General features: G+C 38.1%; 1 protein-coding gene across 4 annotated transcripts in view; it reads right to left on the bottom strand.

The window, feature by feature from the left end:
* LRP1B (LDL receptor related protein 1B) overlaps positions 1–25,744 on the bottom strand; it is a 2,138,546-nt gene that overhangs the window by 736,379 nt on the left and 1,376,423 nt on the right. For all 4 annotated transcript variants that reach the window (XM_051849573.3, XM_070071546.2, XM_002712121.6 and 1 more), the window contains exon 27: positions 25,350–25,594. In XM_051849573.3, the coding sequence (XP_051705533.3) occupies positions 25,350–25,594 (245 nt within the window). The remainder of the gene's footprint in view (positions 1–25,349; positions 25,595–25,744) is intronic.

Here is a 25,744-nt window from a genome sequence, read left to right as displayed (position 1 = left end):
GAAGAGATTAAATAATGCATAACCACAATACTGTACAGAAGAACCAAATGTTAATTGTGCAATCACACAAGACTGATGCATACTTTGTAAAGAAAACAATATCATTAAAGATAATTTCATATTTCATCCAAACATGCTTAATTATGGTTCATTTCTCACCAACAAAAAAATGAGCACCTTAAAGTCAAACAATTATTTTTCCCATAAATTCAAATAAAATACTTGCATATGTCAATGCGTAAATGTATGATATTTATTTGTCTAATAAAAACATACTCAAAGAAGAAGGATGCCAGCATCTAGTTTGTTAGATGAAAGGAAGATATTTCTCCCTCCCCTATAGTCATTTTGATAGTAACTAATTTTCATCCTCTTAATGAGTTTTCTTGGTATAAAAATAATTATTGGTATAATAAAATAATTCACCTATGTTAGTAATTTTTCTTTAGAAAATGATTTAATATTTTTAAAGACTCATTTTATTTATTTTAAAGTTAGAGTTATGGATAGAAAAGGAGAGTCAGAGAGACAGAAAGCTGGTTCACTCCCTAAATAGTCTCAATAGTTGGGGTTGACCAGGCCAAAACAAAGAGCCTGGAATTCCATCTGGACCTCCCATGTGGGTAGCAAGAGATGAGGACCATCTTCTGCTTTCTTTCCAGAAGCACCAGTAGGAAGTTGGCCATCCTCCATTGCACTCCTGGGCCACACCAGAGAGCTGGACTGGAAGAGGGGCAACTGGGACAGAATCCGGCGCGCATGGGTCCTTTTCATTCTGCACTCTTCATGCACAAAGTGCTCGAGGAGAACTGGGTTTGATCCTTTCAAAAATGATTGGCAAGTGGGACTAGTACCCGGTGCCCCAACGGGGGCTAGAACCTGGGGTGCCGGCGCCACAGGCAGAGGATTAGCCTATTGAACCACAACACCAGCCCAGAAACAGTATTTTCAAAAGCACTTTACAATGAAACTAATCTCAAAATCTATTTTCTCTAAAACAAACATTTCTAGGTGATAATTTCAACTTTTGACATTGAGAAACTTGAGTGAATTATTTAAAATATACACATGTAGCAGAATATGACAAGTAAAAGATGTTATCACTGTTTTAGTTTCATCAGTTTCCAGCAGTACTAGGTATGTAGCAGCTGCTTGCATCAAATTATGTCATATTTAATGGATTAATTTTCCACTGTATTTTCTTTTTTTTCTTTCTTTCTTTTTTTTTTTTTTTTTTTTTTTTTTGACAGGCAGAGTGGACAGTGAGAGAGAGAGACAGGGAGAAAGGTGTTCCTTTACTGTTGGTTCACCCTCCAATGGCCGCTGTGGCCGGTGCACTGCGCTGATCCAAAGGCAGGAGCCAGGTGCTTCTCCTGGTCTCCCATGGGGTGCAGGGCCCAAGCACTTAGGCCATCCTCCACTGCACTCCAGGGCCACAGCAGAGAACTGGACTGGAAGAGGGGCAACCAGGACAGGATCCGTGCCCCGACTGGGACTAGAACCCGGTGTGCTGGTGCCGCACGTGGAGGATTAGTCTAGTGAGCCGCAGCGCCGGCCTGTACTTTATTTTCATGAAGTAGAATATAAAATGTCTAAAAATCTTATTTCCCCAAATATCTGTGTGCACAAAAAGAATTTTGAAAGCCACAAACACTATTTCTATTTATTTATGTGCAGTTTTCTTTAAAAGGGTGAGAATAAACATGAAGTAGGATCCTGTATTTCCAGATGGAGTATATTTTAAAATAACAATGAGCTCTTAGTAAGTCTAAAGAAGTGATATACATCTTAATTTACTTATAATTTATTTCACTTATTTTTTGCTTTCAAAGAATAAGCATTTGTATCAGAGAACTTTTTAAGTTTATATATAATTATATATATTTTTTTTTTTGTCTAGGACATTGATTCTCAACCAGTACTAGTCAAAGTGATTTTGCCTTCTCCCTGGGGACATTTGGGAAAGATGGAGACAGTTTATGTTATTACAACTGGGGCTACTGTTGGTAAATTTAAGGTGTACAGCCAGGGATCTAATATGCAACATACAAGTTAAAGATAAGTTCCTGAAACTAGCAATTATCTACCCAACATGTGGAAAGTGCAAAGGCTGAGGAGCCTTTACCTTGGACTAGGACTATGGATTCTGCCTCCCTAACAATTATGACTGAACAGTTCTAAATGACTCATGGTTTCTATGAGTAAGGCAAGAACCAAAAACAACCAACAACAAAGGAAAAAAAACACTTCTTAGATTCCTTTCTTACTAATCTTTCCCACTACATCAAGATTGACTCTTGTCCTTTATTTTTAAAAGTAGAAATTGGTAATGCAGAGTAAACTCACTATCTGTATGAGAATTTATTTACAATTTAGTTCTTTAAAATTTGCATAATTTGCCAAGGAAATAATGCTAAAAATGATAATTAAGTCTTTCAGGAACACCAACAAAACTCATTAACTCATAATATGGTTTTATGATGATGCAGAAGGATTCATTAGGAAACTAAATTAGGTGCTAGGTTGTATGACAGGTATGGAGAGCAAGGGATTACACATTATGAGAGGAAGCTAAAAGAGGAGAAAAGGAGTTCTATTGTGTTTTTCTACGTCAACAGTTGAAATGAGGTGACAGTCAACAGTTGAAATGAGGTGACAATGTTCCTTCGGCATTGTTCAATTCTCATTTCTCCTGTCTGTCGCTCACTTCCTGTGTTCTTCTCCCAGGCTCCCAGTACTGCATGATATACAACATATCTCATTAGAGAAGCCTCCCAAGTTTACTCAAATCTCAAAATGTTTTCCTTGCTTTGGCATCACCTGCCTTTCACTCCCATTCAGTAGAATTCTCATCCCTTCAAAGTGGCTGATATCAACTACAACTAAGTGTGGATGTATTCTGATTTAAGTATTTCACCCTCACTTAACAGTCTTAGAAGTATTAGCATTTTAAAAGAGTGCAAGTCAAATCTATTGATAATATTAAATATTATGAGATAAGAAGATGCTATTAAGCAATGGGGAGAACAATTTTTAGTTTTTTACCTAAAGGAGAGAGTATACTCACATATGGAGTGTGTGTGTGTGTGTGTGTGTTTGTGTGACAGAGAGAGAGAGAGAGAGAGAGAGAGAATGAGAGAGAGAATGGAAGAGACATAAAGAAAGGAATTCTGTTTATGAGACAGATGTCAGATTTCTGTACCTCATCATTTTTTCTGTTTTTAAGGATGGACTAGTTTATTGCTGGTGATGGATACTCTGGCTCATTGACCAATAAGGAAAGGAAACAACATAAACTGATATGACATTCAGCCTATCCATTCTTCAGGTCCACCATAGTGAACGTGAAGGAAAGAGTAGGGTCTGTCCTTCTCCTTTTCCAATCAATGTCCAACAACACTAGCCTACACACGGAGACACATCTGACTCCCATCCAGTCAACAGAGTCAACAGGCTTTCGAAATCATCGCTTTTCAACAACCATCCCTTCTGTGGGTGCCCTAATCCTAGTCCACTGAGTAGTCTTTCTTCACTCCTCAGACCCCCAACTAGGGACAGGATCATTCCTGCCTTCCTCTCCTCTGTTATTCATGGTTGCTCTAGGCAATGGCAAAGTGCTTTGCTTCTTAATTTTAAAAAAGTAAAGATTTATTTATATGGGGACTGGTACTGTGGCATAGTGCATAAGGCTTCTGCCTGTAGTGCCAGCATCGCATATAGGCACCAGTTCAAGTCCTAGCTGCTCCACTCCCCATCCAGCTCTTGCTATGGCCTGGGAAAGCAGTAGATGTCCCTTGGGCCCCTGCACCCTTGTGGGAGACCCAGAAGAAGCTCTTGGTTCCTGGCTTCAGATCAGCACAGCTTCAGCCATTTTAGCCAATTGGGGAGTAAACCAACAAATGGAATAACTCTATTTATCTTTTCCTCTCCTTCTTGCTCTGTATAACTCTGACTTTCAAATAAATAAATAAATCTTTAAAAAAAATATTTATTAAAAGCAGAGCAACAGAGAGATAAGGGGAGAGGGAGAGAAAGAGATAGATTCTTCATCCGTTGGTTCACTCCTCAAATGGCTTCAATGCCCATGGCTAGGCCAAGCCAAAGCCAAAGGAAGGAGTTCCTCTGGGTCTTCCATGTGGGTGAAGGGGCCCAAGAATTTGTGCCATCTTCCGGTGCTTTCCCAAGTACATTAGCAGGAATGCTGGATTGAAGGTGGAGCAGCCAGGACTCAAACTAGTGCCCAGATGGGATGCTGATTGCCAGAGGCTAATGGTAGCTTAACCTGGTACTCCACTACGCCAGCTCCCAGGCCTTTTCTCTTGCTCTTTGCCAAGTAAAGGCCCAGCTCCTGGTCTGTCTGCGGAGCAAGACTACATGACAGCTTCTTGTCTGTATCTGAAAAAGGAAAAGATCAGGGAAGTAGACATCTCCTCTTGGGGGGATTCTACAGAGCTTATGGAAAGGATGGACAAAGGATGGGCAATTTTGTCATCAGTGGTCACTCCAGGGTCCATACTCATCCCCAGCAGGTGACTACAGCATCTCCTGGTGTCTATCGCTGTCAGGATGGTAGTTATCTTGGAATATCTTCTCCAGCTCCTCCAGCTGGTATGAGTGATACAGGGTTCTAGTCTTTTTCTAAACTTGGCAGATCACTTCTGGAGCTGCTTCTTCAAGTCTGTGTTTGGTTCTTCTGGGCTCACGTGCTGAGGAATTTGGCAGGCCCGACCCATAGTTGTTTGTGGCTCTGGCTGAGTCAGTGACACCGGAGGCCAGCTCCATGGCAGTGAGCTGAGTCTGCATACCAGGGGCTTGAGCACAGGACATTTTCCCTGTCATCCCCTCTCTGACTGCTGAGGCTGGGGTTTCATTTTGGGTACAGTTCTTTCTTTGAGGAGAACCCTGGAGTTAGGTACTTGGCATCCTCTCCAGCTTCAGCTCCAATCCGTGCCCCAGAGGCCTCTGATGTCTTCTCCCCAGAGATGGTGCAGTTCCTCACTCAGGGCATCCTGAACATGGGGTATTAACCAAGCTGTGGTTCCTTCTCCTTCAACCAATACCAGGGGCTTGCTGGTACATTCCTGGCAAAGAATCACATGATGCCAGGAAAGTACCAACAAGCCCCTGGCTATTGGATCATCTATGGGTTCCCTGACTCAGACTCTCACTTCTGCAGCTGGTCTGTGCTGCAAAGGAGCCATCTAATGAGGTCTAGTGGGCAAGCAGGTGTGCCCAGCCCACATGGCCCTGGGGAACCACAGTCGGAGCCTTTTCCCCTCATCACCGTCTCCAGGTCGAGGATAACCAGGGGGTCCAGGGCAGGGCATGGGACATTGGCAGGGATCTCTGCAGTCAGCTTCCTTAGATAGATTGCAATAAATGTGGAAGTGAACAATTCATGCAACTGCAAATACTTGAGATTCACCTCCACGATCCTGAAACATCCTTTTGAGAGTACATGTATTTGGAAGTAGGAGCTTTAACTAATCATATAAAAAACAAATTGCACATAACTGCAATTGAATCTATTAATAGGCATAAATGAAATTCTTCATCTTTGTGTTTCATAAATGATATGTAGCCCCCTAAGGAGCAATATCACTAATAGCATCAAAATCTAGATTTTTTTTTTAAATGAGATCATCCCTTTTTTTATATAAATGTTGTCGAGTTTAATTTTCTACAGAAATGTTTTCCTGATGTAATTGGAGGCACTTAAATAATTTCAGTGTTAAAGCTATTCTGTGAGAAACAACCTGTGATTTCTCTATATTGTTACAATATAATGGAAAAATCATAAAAAATATTAAAGTTTCCCAAAATGGAATAATATTTTCCCACAACATGCTAGAAACTATGCTAAATGTTTTATAAGCATTGTTCCATTTATTCCTCTTAGTGGCCACTTTTGTTTATGAAAACAAATTGACCTCATTTTGCAGAAAAGAAAACTTAATTTTGGAAAGGTAAAATGATTTACACAACTACCAAGAGGGGAACAAAGATTCAGATTTCAGAGTATGCACTGTAACCATGACAGTATGCAGTCTCTCCAAGCAAAGTAATTCATTTAGATCCATTCAGTTATTTGTTGAGCAATTCATGGTTGCCTTCCAGAAAACGTGATGGGGGAGTATGCATATAGCCTTAAAGTATAATTTCTATACATATATTTAATCTAATTGTTATTATTGTAGAGAAACCTCTCAATGCCTCATTCATTCTCTGTTGCTGGATTTTGATCTGTTTTCCTGAAGAATACTGCCACATTAATGTTATCTGGAACAGTTTGTGCATTCGCCATAAGCTATGATTTTCAAGCTCAAAATAAAACAGGGTATTTGAGTCAGTTGTCTTTGTTGGTAAAATAACAAGTTCCTTGCAAAATAGTTCTATTTTTATCAAATATTTAAGTTCCTTTTGACTGAGTTCTTTTCAGGGAAGGAAAGTGTCTTCAAAAAGGACAACAGAAGAGTTTGCAACACTTTATATTTAAAGTGATATCACATACTTGAGTTACTTGAAGAAATGATTCCAATCAGAACAACTAAAGAAATATAAAAGAAAATGCAAATCCCAGGATTGTGGAAGTTTGCTGGATTCGTATGAAAACAGCCTCACTGATGGTTAAATCAGTGAGGCAGTCAAGATTATGAAAACACCCTTGGGCTGAGGGACGACACAGAATTGCAAGGCTCCTTCATGGTACACCACAAGCATTCTAAAGAAGGAAGTTAGACTTCTTTCATGTTTGCAACAACTCTGCTGACCAGCTAGGGCAGGGGAGTCTGGTGTTGATGTGAAAAACAAAGTAATCATGAGAATTACGTCTGTGTGTCTTTCTTTCTATGACTATCTATTTAGCTTCCTTCATTTCATTTACTTAAGACTTATACAATATTTAGTATTTGCCAGCTCTTTTATAAGAACTTTAAAGAAACTAGTGTAGTTCATCTTTGTCACAATTCATATTCTAGATCTAAAAGCTAATGTTGAGGGGCCGGTACTGTGGTGTAGTGGGTAAAGCTGCCGCCCGTAGTGCTGCCATCCCATATGCTGGTTGGAGTCCTAGCTACTCTGCTTCCAATCCAGCTCTGTGCTATGGCCTGGGAAGGCAGCAGAAGATGGCTCAAGTTCTTGTGCCCCTGCACCCATTTGGGAGACCAGGAGGAAGCTCCTGGCTCCTGGCTTCAGATCAGCACAGTTCCAGCCATTGCAGCCATCTGGGGAGTGAACCAGAGGATGGAAGACCTCTCTCTCTCTCTCTGCCTCCCTCTCTTTCTCTCTGTAACTTTGCCTTTCAAATAAATAAATAAACTTTAAAAACAAAAGCAAAACAAACAAACAAGCTAATGTTGAGAAAGGTCATGCCATCAGAATGCGACAAAGTTAAAATTTGAACTCAAGCTTTTTGGCTCTAAAATCGTCCTCATTATTTCTAAGCTGATTGCTAGATGGTTTCATTTTTTTTTAATTGCTTATGTGACTTAACATTATAAAATTATTATTTAATGATTTATATATTTTCAGTAAAAATATTTGAAACTTTTACTAATATCAAATCTCAGACATATTACAAAAATTCACAGAAATTGCTATTTCACTAATTATTGCTAAACTTCTTCCAGATTGCCAAATCCAATGAATACATTTGTATCGTTCCTTTCTTTCTTTTAAAAGATTTATTTGGAAGACAGAGCACAGAGACAGGGAAGGGAGGGGTTAGAGAGGGAGATCTTCCATCCAGTGATTCACTTCCCGAACAGCCACAAGAGCTAGGACTGGGCCTAGCCATATGACTGCTTTCACATTATAATAGCAGTTGAGTAACTGTAACAGAACCCATATTACCCACAAAGTCTAAAATACTAACTGTGTGGCCCTTAATCAAATCAATTTGCTGACCTCTCCCCATGGTTTCTATGCCACACTAGGGCTGTGAGGCAATTATACAAACCAGAACACTGAAACCATAGTTAATCTTCTTTCTCTCTTTAGCCTCCCATCCACAAACCTTTGCCACTATTTTTTATTGGCTTTGCCTTTATGTATAACTATAATAGGCTCTCCACTCTTAAGACCATCTCCAAGAATTAATCAGCAGCCATCTCCTAATCTAAAGCAGTAGCTTCCCATAATGGTGAATTTCATGTGTCAGCTTCACAGAGTTAGGGGATGTCCAAAGAGTTGGTAAGATGTTATTTCTGGGTGTGTATTTCTGGACATGATTAGCATTTTAATTAGTAGCCCCTGTGAGGAAAAGCCTGCCCTCACCAATGTAGGCGGGCATGACACAATCCACTTAGGACTCAACAGAACAAAAAAGTAGAGGGAAGGCAAATGTGTTTCCTGTTTGAGGTAGAATATCCATCTCCCCCTACCTCCATCACTGATATTCCAGATTCCTGAGCTTGTGAAATTCTGAATTGGGATTTTATACCATTGCTCCCGTCCACTCCTGGTTCTCAGGCCTTTGGACTCAGGTTGAATACACCAAAGGCCTCCCTGGGTCTCCTGATGGCCTACAACAGATTGCACTACTTTTTAGCCTCCACAATCCTGTGAGCACATTCATGTGATATTCTGCAACCGCCCCCCCCCCCCCGCCCACTCTTCCCCGACTGGTTTGGTTCTCTGGAAACCCCCGAATAATAAACTTCTTTACCAGTCTCCTACTTCCAATCCTGTCTCTCTCCAATCTATCATTTGCAAATCTGCTCTTTAAAACATTCCCTTGACAAAAATGTTTTTTCTGTTTTCCTTAGTGCAGTGGTTCTTAAAGTCTTTAGGGTTTCCTGGGAATTTAATAAAGATCCAAAAGCTCAAGCCTCACTTCAGACCTACTAAATCAGAAACCCCAGAGAACATCATTCCTCTGTATGTTAATGAATGCTCCAAGTAAATTTGATACACACTCAAATTTGAGGTAGGTGGGACCAGTTAGTCTAAAGGACGAAAATCCTTATTCCTTTGTAAATGACCATGTAAGTCCTACCCTGATATGATCCCTGCCAAAATAATGGTTACCATTTATTCCAAGTTGTAGTCACTTCAACCTTCGAATGCAGAAATAAGTCCCTACACATTCGACAGTTTGCATCAGATTGCATAGATATTTAATGATAGAGGAAGAATTATGTTAGACTTATACCAAGGTATTTGTTTTTAAGAACACATCCTACTACCTTGGTGACATACATTGACATTCAAAATCTGTCCGTAATAATAATCATTTTATTTATCCTAATTGTTAACTTATTCTGTTTCTGTTTTAAAGACTCCAATCTCCAAGAAGGTAAGAAACTCTGTCCAATAGGAATACATCAATAAAACCTAACTCTTTACTGCCACCTGGTGATAATTCCAAGGAGAATGTCAATATATAGTACAAGAATTCAATGTCTTCTTTCTGTGGAGTGTAGTAGTTAAGGCAAAAGCTCTGGCTTCAGATGTCTTGGGTTCAGATAATAAGGCAATCTTCCCCTGGGTACTGGATCAGAAACAAGTGACTTAGCATTTTTCAAGGTAACTCATAAAACTAGGTTGCTGATAGTCTTCTCAATGAAATTGAAATGAGGATTAACAAGTGTTGGCTAATATTGTAATTATTATTATTATAAAGGATTTATCTCAACTCTATAATTGACATAAATGACATTTTGTTCTTCAAACACTTTATAATCTAGTTGAATAGATAAGACAGTGTTAAGAAATTATTAAATAACTATACAAGCTCTAAATGCTGAGTGCTTATGGTTTTAATCATGAAAGTGGAGGAAGTGAAATATAAGTTGTTATAAAATTTATAAATTTATAATTGTTTTAAGGCTTTGAAGTGAGCAGCTCTCTTGGGAGGATTGTTCCCACACATCTTAGTGTAGAATGAGACTAATATCTCTAAAGTATTAATAAGCACACGATATAGGAACCAGCGATGTAGTACAGTGGGTTAAAGCCCCAGCCTGCAGCGCCAGCATCCCATATGGGTGCCAGTTCAAGTCCTGGCTGCCCCACTTCCAATACAGATCTCTGCTATGGCCTGGGAAAGCAGTAGAAGATGGCCCAAGTCCTTGGGCCCCTGTACCCATGAGGGAGACCAGGAAGAAGCTCCTGGCTCCTGGCTTTGAATCAGCTTAGCTCTGGCCGTTTTGGGCATTTTGGGAGTGAACCAATGGATGGAAGACATCTCTCTCTCTCTCTCTCCGGCTCTACCTCTCTATGTAACTCTTTCAATTAAATTAAATAAATCTTTTTTAAAAACACATGATATAAATGCATACTTTATTATTACAAAGTCATGATCAAAATGATTTTTATTTCATGCTTATCATGCAAGTCTTGATATCAGTATCCAGACAAAAACTAACATATGGTTCAAAAATTGCTTATTAGAAAGTTTTCTTGATGTTATTGCTATTGTTTTAATACAAAAATCTTATTCTATTGGTTATTGCATTTTATCGGTAAAATATATTTAGACTAAATGGCTTTCCAAATCTAAATTAATAATTTTCACTTTCCATAAATCAATAATTTTGGTGTTTTTTTCTCATAATAGGAGTAAATAATATATCTAAATAATCTTTCTATACTAAAAAAACATTAATACCAGGTAGATGTAGTTATCAATTGCGTGCCAAATTTGACAATTTTCCCCGGGTACACAAAAAACAGATCATTTAGGATAAAGTATATAGTTATTAGTTCAGTTGATAGAATAGAGTGAATATACATATTCTACATAAAGATCATGTATATAATTTTCTAAAAAATATAACGGATAAAATGGCACCATCCTAAGAAGTATGAAACTATACTACAATATGTATTAAATTATGCTTTCAAATTTCTCAATATTTCACAATCAAATTTTAGCTGTCACAGTAAAACTACTACTTTGTGTCCTTCCTCTTTTACTTTAGACTTTCTTGATTTTTAAAATGTTCTGGTAAAGAAGATGTCATGCCTGAAACTACACACCTGATTTTTAATTTCTTTCTCCTCAATCTCATCTTCATTTTAATTTAATAAAAGCATGACTGTTATGTAAATCCAATCACAGGACTGTTTTGATTGGAGGAGCGCCTGGTCACCTCCACCCTCATTGCCAGCAACACCATATTCGTAGGTGCTAACCTGAATTCAGGGCTTCTCTGGAGACAAAACTAGTAAATGGGGGTGCTGAGCATTAAGTTAGGAGCTCCAACTTCAGCTTTGCTACAACCATAACACCTCTAGATGAAATCTAATTTCCACATACTGCATGTCTCTCTTTAAAGCCTGTGGTGGATTTAATTCATTAACATCAGATATTGAAATGGGAACAATAGCCATATTTGGGTTGTTGTTATTTTCCTGTGGGTCTGTTTCTCTCTTCTACTATGAACTCCTGATAGAACTGGAACTACACCGTATATATTTGGGTGTACGTGCATGTGCATACATGTATGTATATCCACACTTTATAGATATTTAATATTTCTTCTCGTCTTACAAATAACATAAGAAAGACTGTAACCCAGTTTTCATTAGGATTTAGTGATGCTATTGCTATTTGGAAAGTGCTAGGTGCTTGTTTATAGCAACAACAAAAAGAAATTATACTTTGCTAAAACCCAACAAAAATTAAATACGAAAAAGTTTATACATAAATGCACTAAAATTATTCATGATGGGCTAACATCAAATTAAATGCCCAACAAAATACATAAGCACCAGAGAACATTTTTGATAGCTGCATGTATTATGAAAATAGTTTTCATAGTTTTTAAAAATGAGAATTATAGGGCATCCATGGAAAAAGGGAAAATTCTAATGCTAAATGTAAAAAAAAAAAATGAAGATATAAGGTTAAGTAATGCAGTCTGATCTTTAATTTAAAGAGATACGAAAACTTTTTAATTTAGAAAGGAATGCAGCAGGGTCTTTGGAGCTAGCCATGTTCATCGAAACCTTGGAGCTGCCTTTGATGAGATTTCTCACTCAGAGGTGGATTATTTAACTTGCCTGAGACTTGGTTTTGTCATATAGTGTAGGAGAAACTGTTTTGTTGAATGGTTAAGAAAAGGGGGAAAAAAAAGTGGTACACAGCATTTCATAAATATGTAGTAATATATTTGCTTGCTGTTTTGTCAGTATTTCTGTTCAAGTAGCTTGCTATGCCCTGAATGTTTCTGTCATCCTAAAATTAATATATTGAAGACAAATCCCAAAATGCAAAAATAATATTAATGAATAGACTCTTTCTGAGGTGATTAGTTCCTGAGAGTGGACCACATGAATGGGGTCACTGCCCTTATATGAGACGCACGGTGACTCATTGGCTCCTTTCGCCATTCAAGCACCAGCAAGAAGATTCTGCCTTTGTGGAACAGGTCCTCACCAAACATCATGATCTGCCAGCACCTTGACCTTGGCCTTGCAGTGCCCGAAAGTATAAGAAGCAAAGGTTATTTTTTTTTTTAATAAGCCACTCAGCTACAGTATTTTGTTATAGCAACCAGAATGGACTAAGTCACAACTAAAAGAAAACATTGAAATGTTTGTTGCCTTAGAACTTGGGAAAATGAAAGCATATTAATTCCTTCTCTGTAATTGTCTGCATTTTGTAACTTATCTACAATGAGAAAATATTGCTTTATAATTTAAAATAAATCTTAAATAATTCCCTTTTCCAAAAAGTGCAACTTCAGCTTTGCACGCACACTAATTATGCCATGTACTACACCTATGAGTACCTATGAGTTGCTAGATGACAAGGTGAGTGTGTAGAGAGCTTAAATTTGACAGTGCGATCTTCTGACTCATGCTTCATTTGCATTCTCTTGAGGACCACATTGCTCTTCTATAGAGCTGTGGTTAGTATTCTTATTGGCATTTTCTTTAAGCAAACTTGTATGACAGAAAAGTATGATGTTAAGGTCATTATGAATTATTCAGATGTGGAAAATGTATTTTAAAATGTCCCACAAAAAGTAATATAACCTATATTTTAACCACATAAAATCATATAACTGTAGTAGCTATTTGTTTTTTAATTTAATTTACTTATGTATAAAATACATAACACTAATTATGTGTGAGATATTATTCTAGAAAACTTTCTCATATTGACTCATGTTTAACATGTTTCCATTACATGGTAAAATGTTTACTAAATCCTATGTTGTAGATACTATGATTATCTCCAGTTTACAGATGATAAAACAGGCAGAGCCAAGTTTAAACAACTTGCCAATAAAGATCAGTATTATATGAATAGCTAAGAAACATATGTCTGAATAAAAGTATACTAACAATGAAGGGGACATCATGCAGTTAATAAATTATATTCAGGATTTGAGTTCTGGCTCTGAGTAATGACTCTCTCATTACTATACCAAGATTCCCTGAATACTACATTTTTTTTCAAAGTTAGGTTTCCAACATTCAATATTTCTCCTTTATACTATCTGTATGTTTATGCTTTGGTTTGATTCTCCCTAATCCCTTCTTATAATGTTGAGAACCCAATAGATCTGTAATAGGCTTTATAAAATTCTGCTAAAATGTCCAATGACCAAACAGGAAATTTGTGCACAAGCTAACACTTTTGAGAAAAAAAAAACTGTTTTGTTAAAACTCTTATTAATTTCTTATGGGGAAGAGCAGTTAATTTCAAAACATGTTTTTAACCTTTACTTGTTTAACTTGTGAAAGAGATATTTCAATTTTATAGTAGTGAATACTGAAGTACAGTATTGGTATTTTAAAAAACATTGCTAAAAATACTTTTTTCTTAAACCTTACATTATTATTTATCAGAAAAGAAGGGCTAGTGTGATTATACTTGTGTTAATGCTAAGTTTTTGCCACTGTTTTCATTTTAATTTTGTCCTTGATATTAAAATAGCTGCTATGTTCCTGTATCATTTTCCCTAGAAGTGGATGTGTTACTTCACTGAAGCAGATAAACAGGACAGATAATGATAACTCTACGTTCAGTGATCCTTATAATCAAGGAAAGTAACATGTTCTCTGATGGCTTTCAAAATTGGAAACTAACAGAATTTCATTTAGAAAATAGCAAGTTCTCTTTATAGGTGACATTCTCTAGATCTATATAGAGACTAGAATATCTACCCTGAATCCTGGGAAAATATGTCAAAATGCGATTCACAAAATGAAAACTTTTCTATTTTATTCATAGTGAAGAAATCACATATAAATCATTTTTTGAGCTAAGTAAAATGTCTAGAACAGCATACCACAACCAAGCAAGATACCATGATTGTCTCACTTCTTTTCCAATAAAATGAAAAACTTCAGGAAACCTTGAAATTCTCATGGTCCTCTCTACTCTATGATTTGCTGAGGATCATGCCAATGTGAGCCAATCAGACGGCACAGTTAATAAACCAAACACACTGACCCTACTCTGAGGGAGATGCATATGTAGAATTCAGTTCACTTAAGTACTCTAAACACAGGGGCCATCATTGTGGTGTAGCTGGTTAAGCTGCAGCTTGCAAAGCTGGCATCTCATAGCTGAGTGCCAGTTCATGCCCGGGCTGCTCTGCTTCTGATCCAGCCTCCTGTGAATGTACCTGGGAAGGTAGTAGATGATAGCACAAAGTGCTCAGGTTTCTATCACTCACACGAGAGACCTGGCTAGAATTTCTGGATCCTGAGTTTGGCCTGACCTATCTGATGCTCTGCCTTTCAAATAAACAAACACATCTCTTAAAAATCACTGTAAACACAAAGTTTGCAGCTCCTACAAAATATCAAACAATCTGACAGAGAAAAATGTAAGTAATGTAAATGTTTTTGTCCTTGTAAAAATGAAAACCAATCACCTCTTGTAAATGCTTGTCAGCTGTGGTCTTATGATATGACTACTTACTCCTCCGTACTGAAAAAGGTATTAGAGAAGAAAGGTATTAGAGAAGAGTGTTATTTCATTGTTCTAGTGGTGTATAACTGATCAGAATCACGATGCTTTGCTTTATTTAAATTCAATTAATTCAATATTTTTAAAGAGTATTCATTTGCCACAAAAATAAATAGGGAACGTGTTGTATTGTCTACAAGCTTTGTAGTTTATAGTATATGGTGAGCCAAGGGTAGCAGGAGAAAAAAATTAAACTAATTGCTGACATAGTCTAGAGGAATTCCAAAACTCCTAAGAAGCAAAGAAGGATAAGTTACATAAGACAATCAAAACTGAGAGATTAAGAGTATCTGGGAAGATAATTAGATTTAATCAGACTGTCAGAGACAGGCACAAAAATTATTACTTATGAGAAAATTTTGGTAGAAAAAAATAATATGAAGGCCAAATATTGAAGAAAGACAAAAGATTGCCATGGGATTTTTGCAGCCACAGAAGTCATTGTTTTAGTCAAATCTAGGAAAAGATAATATAACATTAATTTAAAGTGAGGCTTTGGGAGATTCTAAGATGGCAGAATAAGGAAAGGGTGTAATGCTTTAAGGCAGGGGAAAAAGATGAAGGAAGTAACATTCTCAGGGAAGAGTTGGAAAAAAACTACAGTGGAAATTTCCTGCAGTGGAAATTCTACGGAAGTATGATGACATTGATCAGTGTGGAAGGTGCAGACGCACAGCAGTAAGCACAGACACAACACATAATCCCGGCCGCTGAGTGCTGGAAGAATCGGCAGCTTTGGAGAGTGAGGTGAGATCAGACTGCAGCAGCCCATGCCGCTGGTGATATAGCTGGAAGGAGAGCCTGATGGACTATACTGTCTTTGTGTCTGGCCTGGAGCCCTAAGGGGAACAAAGTACCTGCCAATGAAGTGAAAAAAAGGGGCACATTTCTCTCACCCCATCGTCCCATAAGAACACTCAGAAACCAAACGCAAGAAAGGGCTCCATTTTGGACATAAGTAACAGGTGCAGCAGCTCTTTAGTGTGCACCCAGCAATTCCGGGATATGACACCACCTTGACAGCAATAGCAGCACAGCAGTTCAGGTGCATATGCCGGGTGATGGGTGGGGAGAAAGAGCAATTCTGACGTGAGTACCAGCTACGGAGGCTCTTTTGCATACTCAGCAACCAGTAAGGAGTCGGTGCCCTTGTGAAACACGTAGGGGCTGCGGCTGGCAGTTCTTGTACACATGTGTGATACAGGGATTTTACCAGAGGGGAAAAAAGCCACGTTCCCCACTGACTTTGAGTCTGGCTAGGAGGATTGACAGGGGATGGCCACCCATGTAGTATTGTGAGGTACCCCTAGCCTCTCAACATATCACAGGCTCCAGAGCACATATCAAAATTTATGCATCCAGCAAAATCAATGTTAAGAAAGAAGTTTTTAGCGATTGGTGCCTATATTAAAACAATTGGAAAGGTACCAAATAAATGAGCTAACAAAGCATCTCAAGGACCTAGCAAAACAACAACAAGCCAAACCAAAAATTAGTATGAGGAAAGACATAATTAAAAATAAATAAATAAATAAACAAACAAAATTAAAACCAAAGATATAAAAGATCAGTGGAATGAACAGCTGAGCTGGTTTTTTTTGCAAAAAAAAAATAAACAAAATTGATACACCACTGGACAGATGAAAAATAAGAAAATAAGTAAATAAAGAGGAAGAAGACACCAATGAATAAAATCTGAGATACCACAGAAATAAAAAAAAATCACCAGGAATTGCTACAAAGAGTTAAATGTCAACAAATTGGAAAATTTAGGAGAAATACATAGATTTCTTGACACATATAATCTACAAAAATTGAGTCAAGAAGACACAGAAATCTTAAGCACACCTATAACCAAGATGGAGTTTGAATCAGCAATTGAGAAACTCTCAACAGAGAAAAGCCCAGGACAGATGCTTTCACTGCTGAATTCTACCAGACATTTAAAGAACTAAATCCAATTCTTCTCAAGCTATTCAAACAACTGAAAGAGAGGGTATCCTCCAAAACTCCTATGACGCTAGCATCATTTTAATTCCTAAACCAGAAAAAGGTACAACAGAGAAAGAGAACTATAGATCAATATCCCTGATGAACACAGATGCAAAAATCCTCAAAAAACATAAGCTAATCGAATCCAACAACACATCAGAAAGAGCATTCGCCCAGACTAAGTAGGATTTATCTCTGGTATGCAGGGATGGCTAAACATTTGCAAACCAATCAATGTGATACCTAACATTAACTACCTGAAGAATAAAAACCATACGGGAATTTCAATAGATGCAGAAAAAACATTTGATAAAATAGAACATCCTTTCATTATGGCAACGTTAAGCAAATTGGGTATAGATAGAACATTCCATAACACAATCAAGACAATTTATGATAAAACCACAGCCAGCATTTATTGAATGGAGAACAGCTGGAAGCATTGCTACTAAGATCTGGAACCAGACAGGATGCCCAGTTTCATAATTGCTATGCAATATAGTGCTGGGAGTTTTAGCCAGAGCTATTGAGCATGAAAAAGAAATCAAATGGATATAAAAAAAAAAGGAACAAGTCAAATAATCCCTGTTTGCACATGACACAATACTATATAAAAGATTCCACTGAGACTATTGGAACTTAGAAAAGGCTGGTAAATTGGCAGGATATAAAATTAACGCATATAGGTTATTGGCTTTTGTATACAAATAAAATGGCATGGCTACAAAGAAACTTCTAAGATCAATTCCATTCACTATAGCTACCAAAAAATAAATACATTTGAATAAATTTGACAAAGGAAGTCAAAGATCTCAATTATGAGAATTCAAAAACATTAAAGAAAGAAACAAAAGAAGACACAAAAAAATGGAGAAATCTTCCATGTTCATGGATTGGAAGAACTGATATAATCAAAATTTTCTTACTACTGACAACAATTTATAGATTCAGTCAAATCCCAAACAAAATACCAATGATGTTTATTCTCACTTGCAGAAAAGAATAATGCTAAAATTCATATGGAAACAAAAGAGACCCTGAATAGCTAAAGCAATCTTATACAAAAAAAAAAAAAAAAAAAAAAGTGGAGGTATCATTAATACCAGACTTCAAGGCATACTACAGGGCAGTTATACTAAAAAAAAAAAAAAAAAAAAAAATCCTGGTACTGGCAGGAAAATAAATCTGTAAGTCAATCCAGCTACTACAACAAACCAATATTTTTATTTATATATTTATTTTTTTTTTTGCCAGGCAAAGTTAGATAGTGAGAGAGAGAGAGAGTTATAGACAGTAAGAGAGAGACAGAGAGAAAGGTCTTCCTTCTGTTGGTTCACTCCCCTAATGGCCGCTAAGGCTGGCGCTGTGCAGATCTGAAGCCAGGAGCCGGGTAATTCCTCCTGGTCTCCCATGCGGGTACAGGGACCCAAGCACTGGACCATCCTCTGCTGCCCTCCCAGGCCACAGCAGAGAACTGGACTGGAAGAGGAGCAACCGGGACTAGTACCCGGTGCCCCAACCAGTACTAGAACCCAGGGTACCAGCACCACAGGTGGAGGATTAGCCAAGTGAGCAATGGCGCCGGTGAACCAACTAATATTTGACAAAGGAGCTAAAACCAATCCCAGGAGCAAGGATAGTCTCTTCAACAAATGGTGCTGGGAAAACTGGATTTCCACATGCATAAATATGAAATAAGACCCTTATTTTACACCTTATACAAAAAATCCATTCTAAATGGATTAAAGACAAATCTGTGACCCAATACCATCAAATTATTAGAGAACATTGGAGAAACCCTGCAAGACATTGGCACAGGCAAACAGTTCCTGGAAAAGACCCCAGAGGCATAGGCAATCAAAGCCAATATTAAGAAATGGGATTACATCAAATTGAGATGCTTCTGCACTGCAAAAGTAATACTTGAAAAGTGAAGAGGCAACCAATAGAATGAGAGAAATTATGTGCAAATTATGAAACTGATAAGGGATTAATAACCAGAATATATAAAGAGACCAAGAAATTCCACAACAAAACAAACAACCAAGTGAAGAAATGGGCAAAAGACCTAAACAGACATGTTTCTTTTTTTTTTATAAGATTTTTATTTATTTATTTGACAGGTAGAATTACAGACAGTGAGAGAGAAAGAGAGAAAAGTCTTCTTTCTGTTGGTTCATTACCCAAATGGCCACTATGACCGGAGCTGCACCAATCCGAAGCCAGGAGCCAGGTACTTCTTCCTGGTCTCCCATGCGGGCGCAGGGGCCCAAGGACTTGGGTCATCCTCCACTGCCCTCCCGGGCCACACCAGAGAACTAGACTGGAAGAGGAGCAACCAGGACTAGAACTGGCACCCATATGGGATGCTGGTGCTGCAGGCAGAGGATTAACCTAGTATGCCACACTGCTGGACCCAAACAGACGTGTTTCAAAAGAGGAAATCCAAATGGCCAATAGACACAAGCAAAAATGCTGAGGTTCACTAGCCCTCAGGGAAATGCAAATCAAAACCACAATGAGGTTTCACCTCACCCAGGTTAGAATGTCCTCCATAGAGAAATAAACAAACAACAAATGCTGGCGAAAATGTGGGAGAAAAGGTACCCTAATCCACTGTTGGTGGGAATGTAAATTGGTAAACCACTATGGAACACAGAGGGAGATACCTCTGAAATCTGAATATAGACTAACCGTATGACGCAGCCCTCCCACTACTGGGAATTTATCCAAGGGAAATGAAATCATCATATGAAAGGTTATCTGCACCCTCATGTTTATTGCAGCTCAATTCACAATAGCTAAGATATGGAATCAACCTAAATGCCCAACAACTGTGAGATATGTACACTATGGAATACTACACAATGGTAAAAAAAAAAAAATTAAATCCAATCATTTGCAACAAAATGGATGAATCTGGAAAACATCATACTTAGTGAAATAAGTCAGTCCCAAAGGGACAAATATCATATGTTCTCCCTGCCCTGTGATACCTAATAGAGCAGCTTAAAGGCAATATGTAGAAGTGAAATTGACACTTCGAGAAGCAATGACTTGAACAGCCCTTTTCTTGACTGCTGAGGAACAGTTTTTTTTTTTACATACTATTTATGGAATCCTTTATTTAACATAGAGTTAAACATATGTTTATAAAGTCAATTGAAAATAGATCTCAGTAAAAAATAAGAGTGGCAATAGAGAGGGAGGAGAAAGAGAGGTGGGCGTATGGGAGGGAGGGCAACCACACTGGGAAGAATTATGATGTCCCCAGAGTTGTAATGATGAAGTGTCTGATTGTCTGTCACTATAAAGCTGTATAGTTCTGCATACATTCCTATGGACTTACTTCTAAGGGTAAAGTTTAAAAACTGGCCATGGAACCCCAAATCCCCTTAATCTGGGTAATAAAACACCATTTTAAGTGTTAAAGTGATCATATAAATGGGATTAAGTATATGGTAATAATAACAGACTTCAAAAGGCGTGAAAACTCCAACAAAGGAAGCAGGCCACACAGTGGACTCATAGAATGACAATCAGTATAATTAGTACTATGACCTCAGTATTCAGCACTTAAGGCATTCTGGTCTGGCTAAAAGGCTCACAAGAGCATTTAAGGCATGGAAAGCAAAGCCACTGTGGCAAAAAATGCCCTATATGAAGGACCTCAATGAGCGAGACCCCAGTAGAAAGAAGTGGTCATCAAAGAAGGAGGTACTTTTCCTTGAAGGGAGGAGAGGACTTCCACTTTGCTTATGGCCTTGTGTACATACTGATGGAGTTTGTGGATTCAAAAGGCTTCCATAGCCTAGGCAGCTCATGTCAAAAGCCTCAGGTGATCACTGATATCATACATAAGAGTGTTAATTGTTAAATTAACAACAGGAGTCACTGTGTACTAATCCATGCAGAACCTCTGTCATCAAAGAGTTGCATTATAAGAGTTAATAGTAAAACTGGTTCTCAAAGATTTATTTTGTTTTAGTGTATTAAGTGGAGGATATTCTTATGGCTCATAAGTTTTAGTAACGTCCAAGTGTCTAACTTCATTGCTTGTTTTCTTATCTGCTTCCTTAATTAATGATAAAATTCATTCTCGTTGACTTACTTTCCTTTAATGTTTTAAGTGGAGGATAGTCTTATGTCTCATAAGTTATAGTTATGTCTAAGTGCTCACAAAAGATTTATCATTCTTGGGTGCTTCTTTAAAGTCATTTAAGTTTCTTTAAAAAAAGAAGTGAAATCAATTTTGAGATGCAATGACTTTGAACAGCCTTTGTCTCGATTGTTGAGGAACTTTTTTTTTTTCGTACAAATTGTTGAACTCTTGAAGCAACACTTTGACAGTAGGGACTCCATTTTGGAGCACCTGAGTCTCCATCTTGAGAAAACATCTCCCTACTGTGAGACTCTGGTCTGAGACTATGATCTAAAACACTCAAACAACAGCAGTCCACTACATCATACTTGGCAAAGCATAGAAACTCCCTAGCATGATCACTCAAGCTTGGAAGCAGATAGGCTGTACCTGCGTTAATGATAAAAATGCAATTTGTTTATGTCCTACATATGATTTAAGCCAATACCTGGATTAATGTCAAGATTATAATTGAAATTATTAAGATTGAAACTAGTATTGATAAGATTATAAGTGATATTAGTTTCATATAGGTTTTACGTCAGCTTGACCCAAATTACTAGAGAACTTTGGGGAAACTCTGCAAGGCATTAGCATAGGCAATACTTCTTGGAAAAGATCCCAGAAGCACAGGCAATGTAAGCCAAAATTCACAAATGGGATTACATCTAGCTGAGAAGCTTCTGAACTGCAATAGAAACACTCCACAAAGTGAGGCAGCAACTAACAGAATGGGAGAAAATATTTGCAAACTATTAAACTGATAAAGGATGAACATCCAGAATCTACAAAGAGATCAAGAAATAACAACAAAACAAACAATCCAGTTAAGACATGGGCAAAGGACTTGAATTGGTATTTTTCAAAAGAGGAAATTCAAATGGCCAACAGACACATGAAAAAATGCTTTGGAAAAAATAGCTTCAGGCAAATGCAAATCAAAACCACAATGAGGTTTCACCTCCCCAGTTAGAATGGCTCTCAAACAGAAATAAAAAAAATAATAAATGCTGGTGAGGATGTGGGGAAAAAGGAACCATAACTCACTGTTGGTGGAAATGCAAACTGATGCAGCCACAGTGGACGACAGTACAGAGATACTTCAGGAATCTGAAAATAGACCTACCATATGATCCAGCCATCCCACTCCTAGAAATTTATGCAAACAAAATAAAATCATCACACAAAAGAGTTATCTATACTACCATGTTCATTGCAGCTCAATTCACAATACCTAAAATATGGAGTCAACCCAGATGTCCATCAGCTAGATAAATAAATTATGGCATATATACACTATGGCATACTATTCAGTGGTTTAAAAAATGAAATCCTGTCATTTGCAACAAAATGGATGCAACTGGAAACCATTATACTTACTGAAATAAATCAGTACTGAAAAGACAAATATATGCTTTCCCTGATCTCTGGTACCTAATAGAGTACCTAAAATGTAATGTATATGAGTGAAATTGACAATTCAAGATTTGAAGGTTTTTTTTTTACAACCCTTGTCTCTACTGTAGAGGAACAGTGTATTTTTCTTCATACTATTTGTTGAACTTTTTTCTTAGTGTAGGGTTAATCTTATGAGTATAAAGTAGCTGAAAATAGATCTTTGTAAAAATTGAACGGGAATGGGAGACTAAGGAGGAAGAAGAGGGGGAGTGAGGGTGGGAGGGAGAATAGGTTGGGAAGTATCACTATGTTCCCAAATCTGAATACATGAAATCATGAAATTTATATACTTAAATAAGATAAAAAGTAAGTCTTTGGTATGGGTGTTGTGGCACAGTAAGAGAAGATACCTCTTGGGAAAACTATCCCATATTAGAGTACTGGTTTAAGTCCCAGCTCCTCTGCTCCCAATCCAGCTTCTTGCTAATGAATCCTATGACACAACAGATGAAGGCTAAAGTGGTCGAAACCCTGTCAGCCAGATGAAGTTCCAAAGTTCCTGGCTTTAGTCCAGCCCAACCTCAACTATTGTATTTGGGGAGTGAACTAGCTGATAGTGGATTCTCTCCCTCTGATGCAAATGAATAAATATTTTAAAAATGAAGTAATGTACAAAGTGTGGAATAAAGTTTAAAGTGGAGATCAGAAATGAGTTTGAAGATCTACATAATCTCTATTGAAAGGAGAAAATGTATATTCAGCAGGATAGAACTTGTCATCTAAGAATTATGCATCCAAAACAAGGATGTGCTAATTAAAGGAACATTATGTGAATTACAACTAGATTTGTAGGTTATAGCACATATAATGAGGAAGCAGTATAAAAGAATGAACTGATGTTACACAGGACAGTTAAGAGTATCCCAGGAACAAGTAGAGAGTGGGACTTGGGCTAAGAATATGAGGCAAGAATTCAGTGGAAAAAAATGAAATCCCAAAACCAACATGCAATTACTATTGAGCCAAAATGAGGAATAAGGTGGTACTCCAAAAATTTCAAAGAAATTGAATTAAAAATTATTTGTTTTCTTTATTTAACATTTATTTTTTATTTACTTGAAAGATAGAGGTAGAGAGAGAGAGAGAGGGAGAGAGAGAAATCCTCCATTCACTCTTTAACTCCCTAAATGGCTGCAAAAACTGAGACTGGGCCAGACCAAAGCCAGGAGCCCAGAGCTGCTTCTAGGCAACCCATATGCGTGCAGGGACCCAAGCACTTGGGCCATCTTCTGCTACTTTCCCAGGTGCATAACCAGGGAGATGGATTGAAAGTGGAATAGAAGGGACTTGAACTGGCACTCATATGTCTGCCTTTGTTGCAGACAGAGGCTTAACCTGTTATGCTACAATTCCGGCCCCTTATTTGTTCTGTTGGAAAAGTCTTGAAATCCATGCATACCATGTTCATTTATCTATTTCCTTAACAGGGAACAAAGAAGGGGAGGAAGAAAGAAGCAGAGTGAGAGCAAGCATTTCCAGTAACTTGTACAAATGCCAGAACAGTTGGCATATCAATGCTGGGAGCCAGGAACTCAATGCAGGTCTCCCACATAGATGGCAGGAACCCAATTTCTCAGGCCATCACTGCTGCCTCACAAGATCTATGTCAGCAGAAACTGCTATCATTCAGCAAAGAATTCTACCCAGGTACTCTGATATAGGCCCATGTATTCTATCTATCTATCTATTTATTTATTTTGTTTGACAGGCAGAGTTAGACAGTGAGAGAGAGAGACAGAGAGAAAGGTCTTCCTTCCATTGGTTCACCCCCCCAAATGGCTGCTATGGCCGGTGCGCTGTGCTGATCTGAAGCCAGGAGCCAGGTGCTTCCTCCTGGTCTCCCATGGGGTGCAGGGCCCAAGCACTTGGGCCATCCTCCGCTGCCCTCCTGGGCCACAGCAGGGAGCTGGCCTGGAAGAGGAGCAACTGGGACAGAATCCGGCACCCCAACCGGGACTAGAATCCGGGGTTTCGGCACTGCAGGTGGAGGATTAGCCAAGTGAGCTGCGGCGCCAGCCTCTTTTTATTTTTTAAGATTTATTTTATTTACTTGAGTGTCATAGTTTTATGGAAAGACACAAAGCCCTATCTTCCACCCATTGCTTCACTCTTGAAATGGCTATGATAGCGCAGATGGAAGCCAGGAGGCTGGAACTCCATCTGGGTCTCCTATGTGGCTGGGCAGGGTCCTAAGTACTTGTGGAACAGAAGAATTCAATCCAGCACTCATACAGGCAACTGCTTTTCCTGCTGTGCTGCAATGCCAGGCCCAGGACTCAGGAATCTCAACTGGTGTCTTAACCACTAGACTCAATATCTGCCCCAATACAGAATTTTTAAAATTTGATTTAATGTATTTATTTAAAAGGCAGAATCGCAGAAAGAAACATGAAACAGGGAGAGAGAAGTCCTCCATCCTCTGGCCCACCCCACAAAGGGCCACAATAGCCAGGCAACCCTTTCCTCCCAATATGCTCTACAGTGACTATTTCGGCAATGGGAGGTGTTTTGGGGTTTCTCTTCTAAATCACTGATCACAATAAGGTAATATATGCCAAATCTAAAGATCTTATACAACTCCCCACAATATCTTTTGTCCATGTAATAACAGTGACTAAAAATTAGAGAGCTTAATATAAAATCCTCAATCTCTACATTTTCCTTATGTATTTCTATTTGAAGAAAATAAAACAGAGAAGGAAAAAATCATATACACACACACTCACATATATATATCAATAACTTATGAAGCTATTTTACAGTTTAAATATTCTATGAGTCAGAGGAAAACACTTTCTGGATAGTTAATTAGTAACAAGCACTCACCCTGTGGCTGGCGGCTTGGATGGTATATCTGAAGGTCAAATGGCTGTGCGCTGGTTTTCTGAATCACACTGACATTTTGTCCCGTCCACTTATTTGCTTTGGACAATGTGTTGGTCCTCCAGTCTGTCCAGTAAACCTCACTCCCATATAGAGACACAGCAAAGGGATGGGAAAGGTATTCATGACCACGAATGATTTCTATCATATTTGTCCCATCATAGAGGGCTGAGTAAATAGCATCTGACCTATGGAATAGTAAAAAAAAGTAGTTTCAGTAGTTTATCACAGCCGATTCAAACAGTCCAGAGATACAATCAGATAACTAGGATACATGGCAGAGAAAAACTTTATAGATATTTTTATGGGTCAGTGACTGGATTGAAGAAAATAATAAA

The sequence above is a fragment of the Oryctolagus cuniculus genome, chromosome 3 (assembly GCF_051225735.1).
Source record: "Oryctolagus cuniculus isolate XC-2025 breed Fujian yellow rabbit chromosome 3, ASM5122573v1, whole genome shotgun sequence".
Lineage (NCBI taxonomy): Eukaryota > Metazoa > Chordata > Mammalia > Lagomorpha > Leporidae > Oryctolagus > Oryctolagus cuniculus.
The sequence above is the reverse complement of the archived record's forward strand: the minus strand, read 5'-3'. Positions and strand labels throughout refer to the sequence as shown.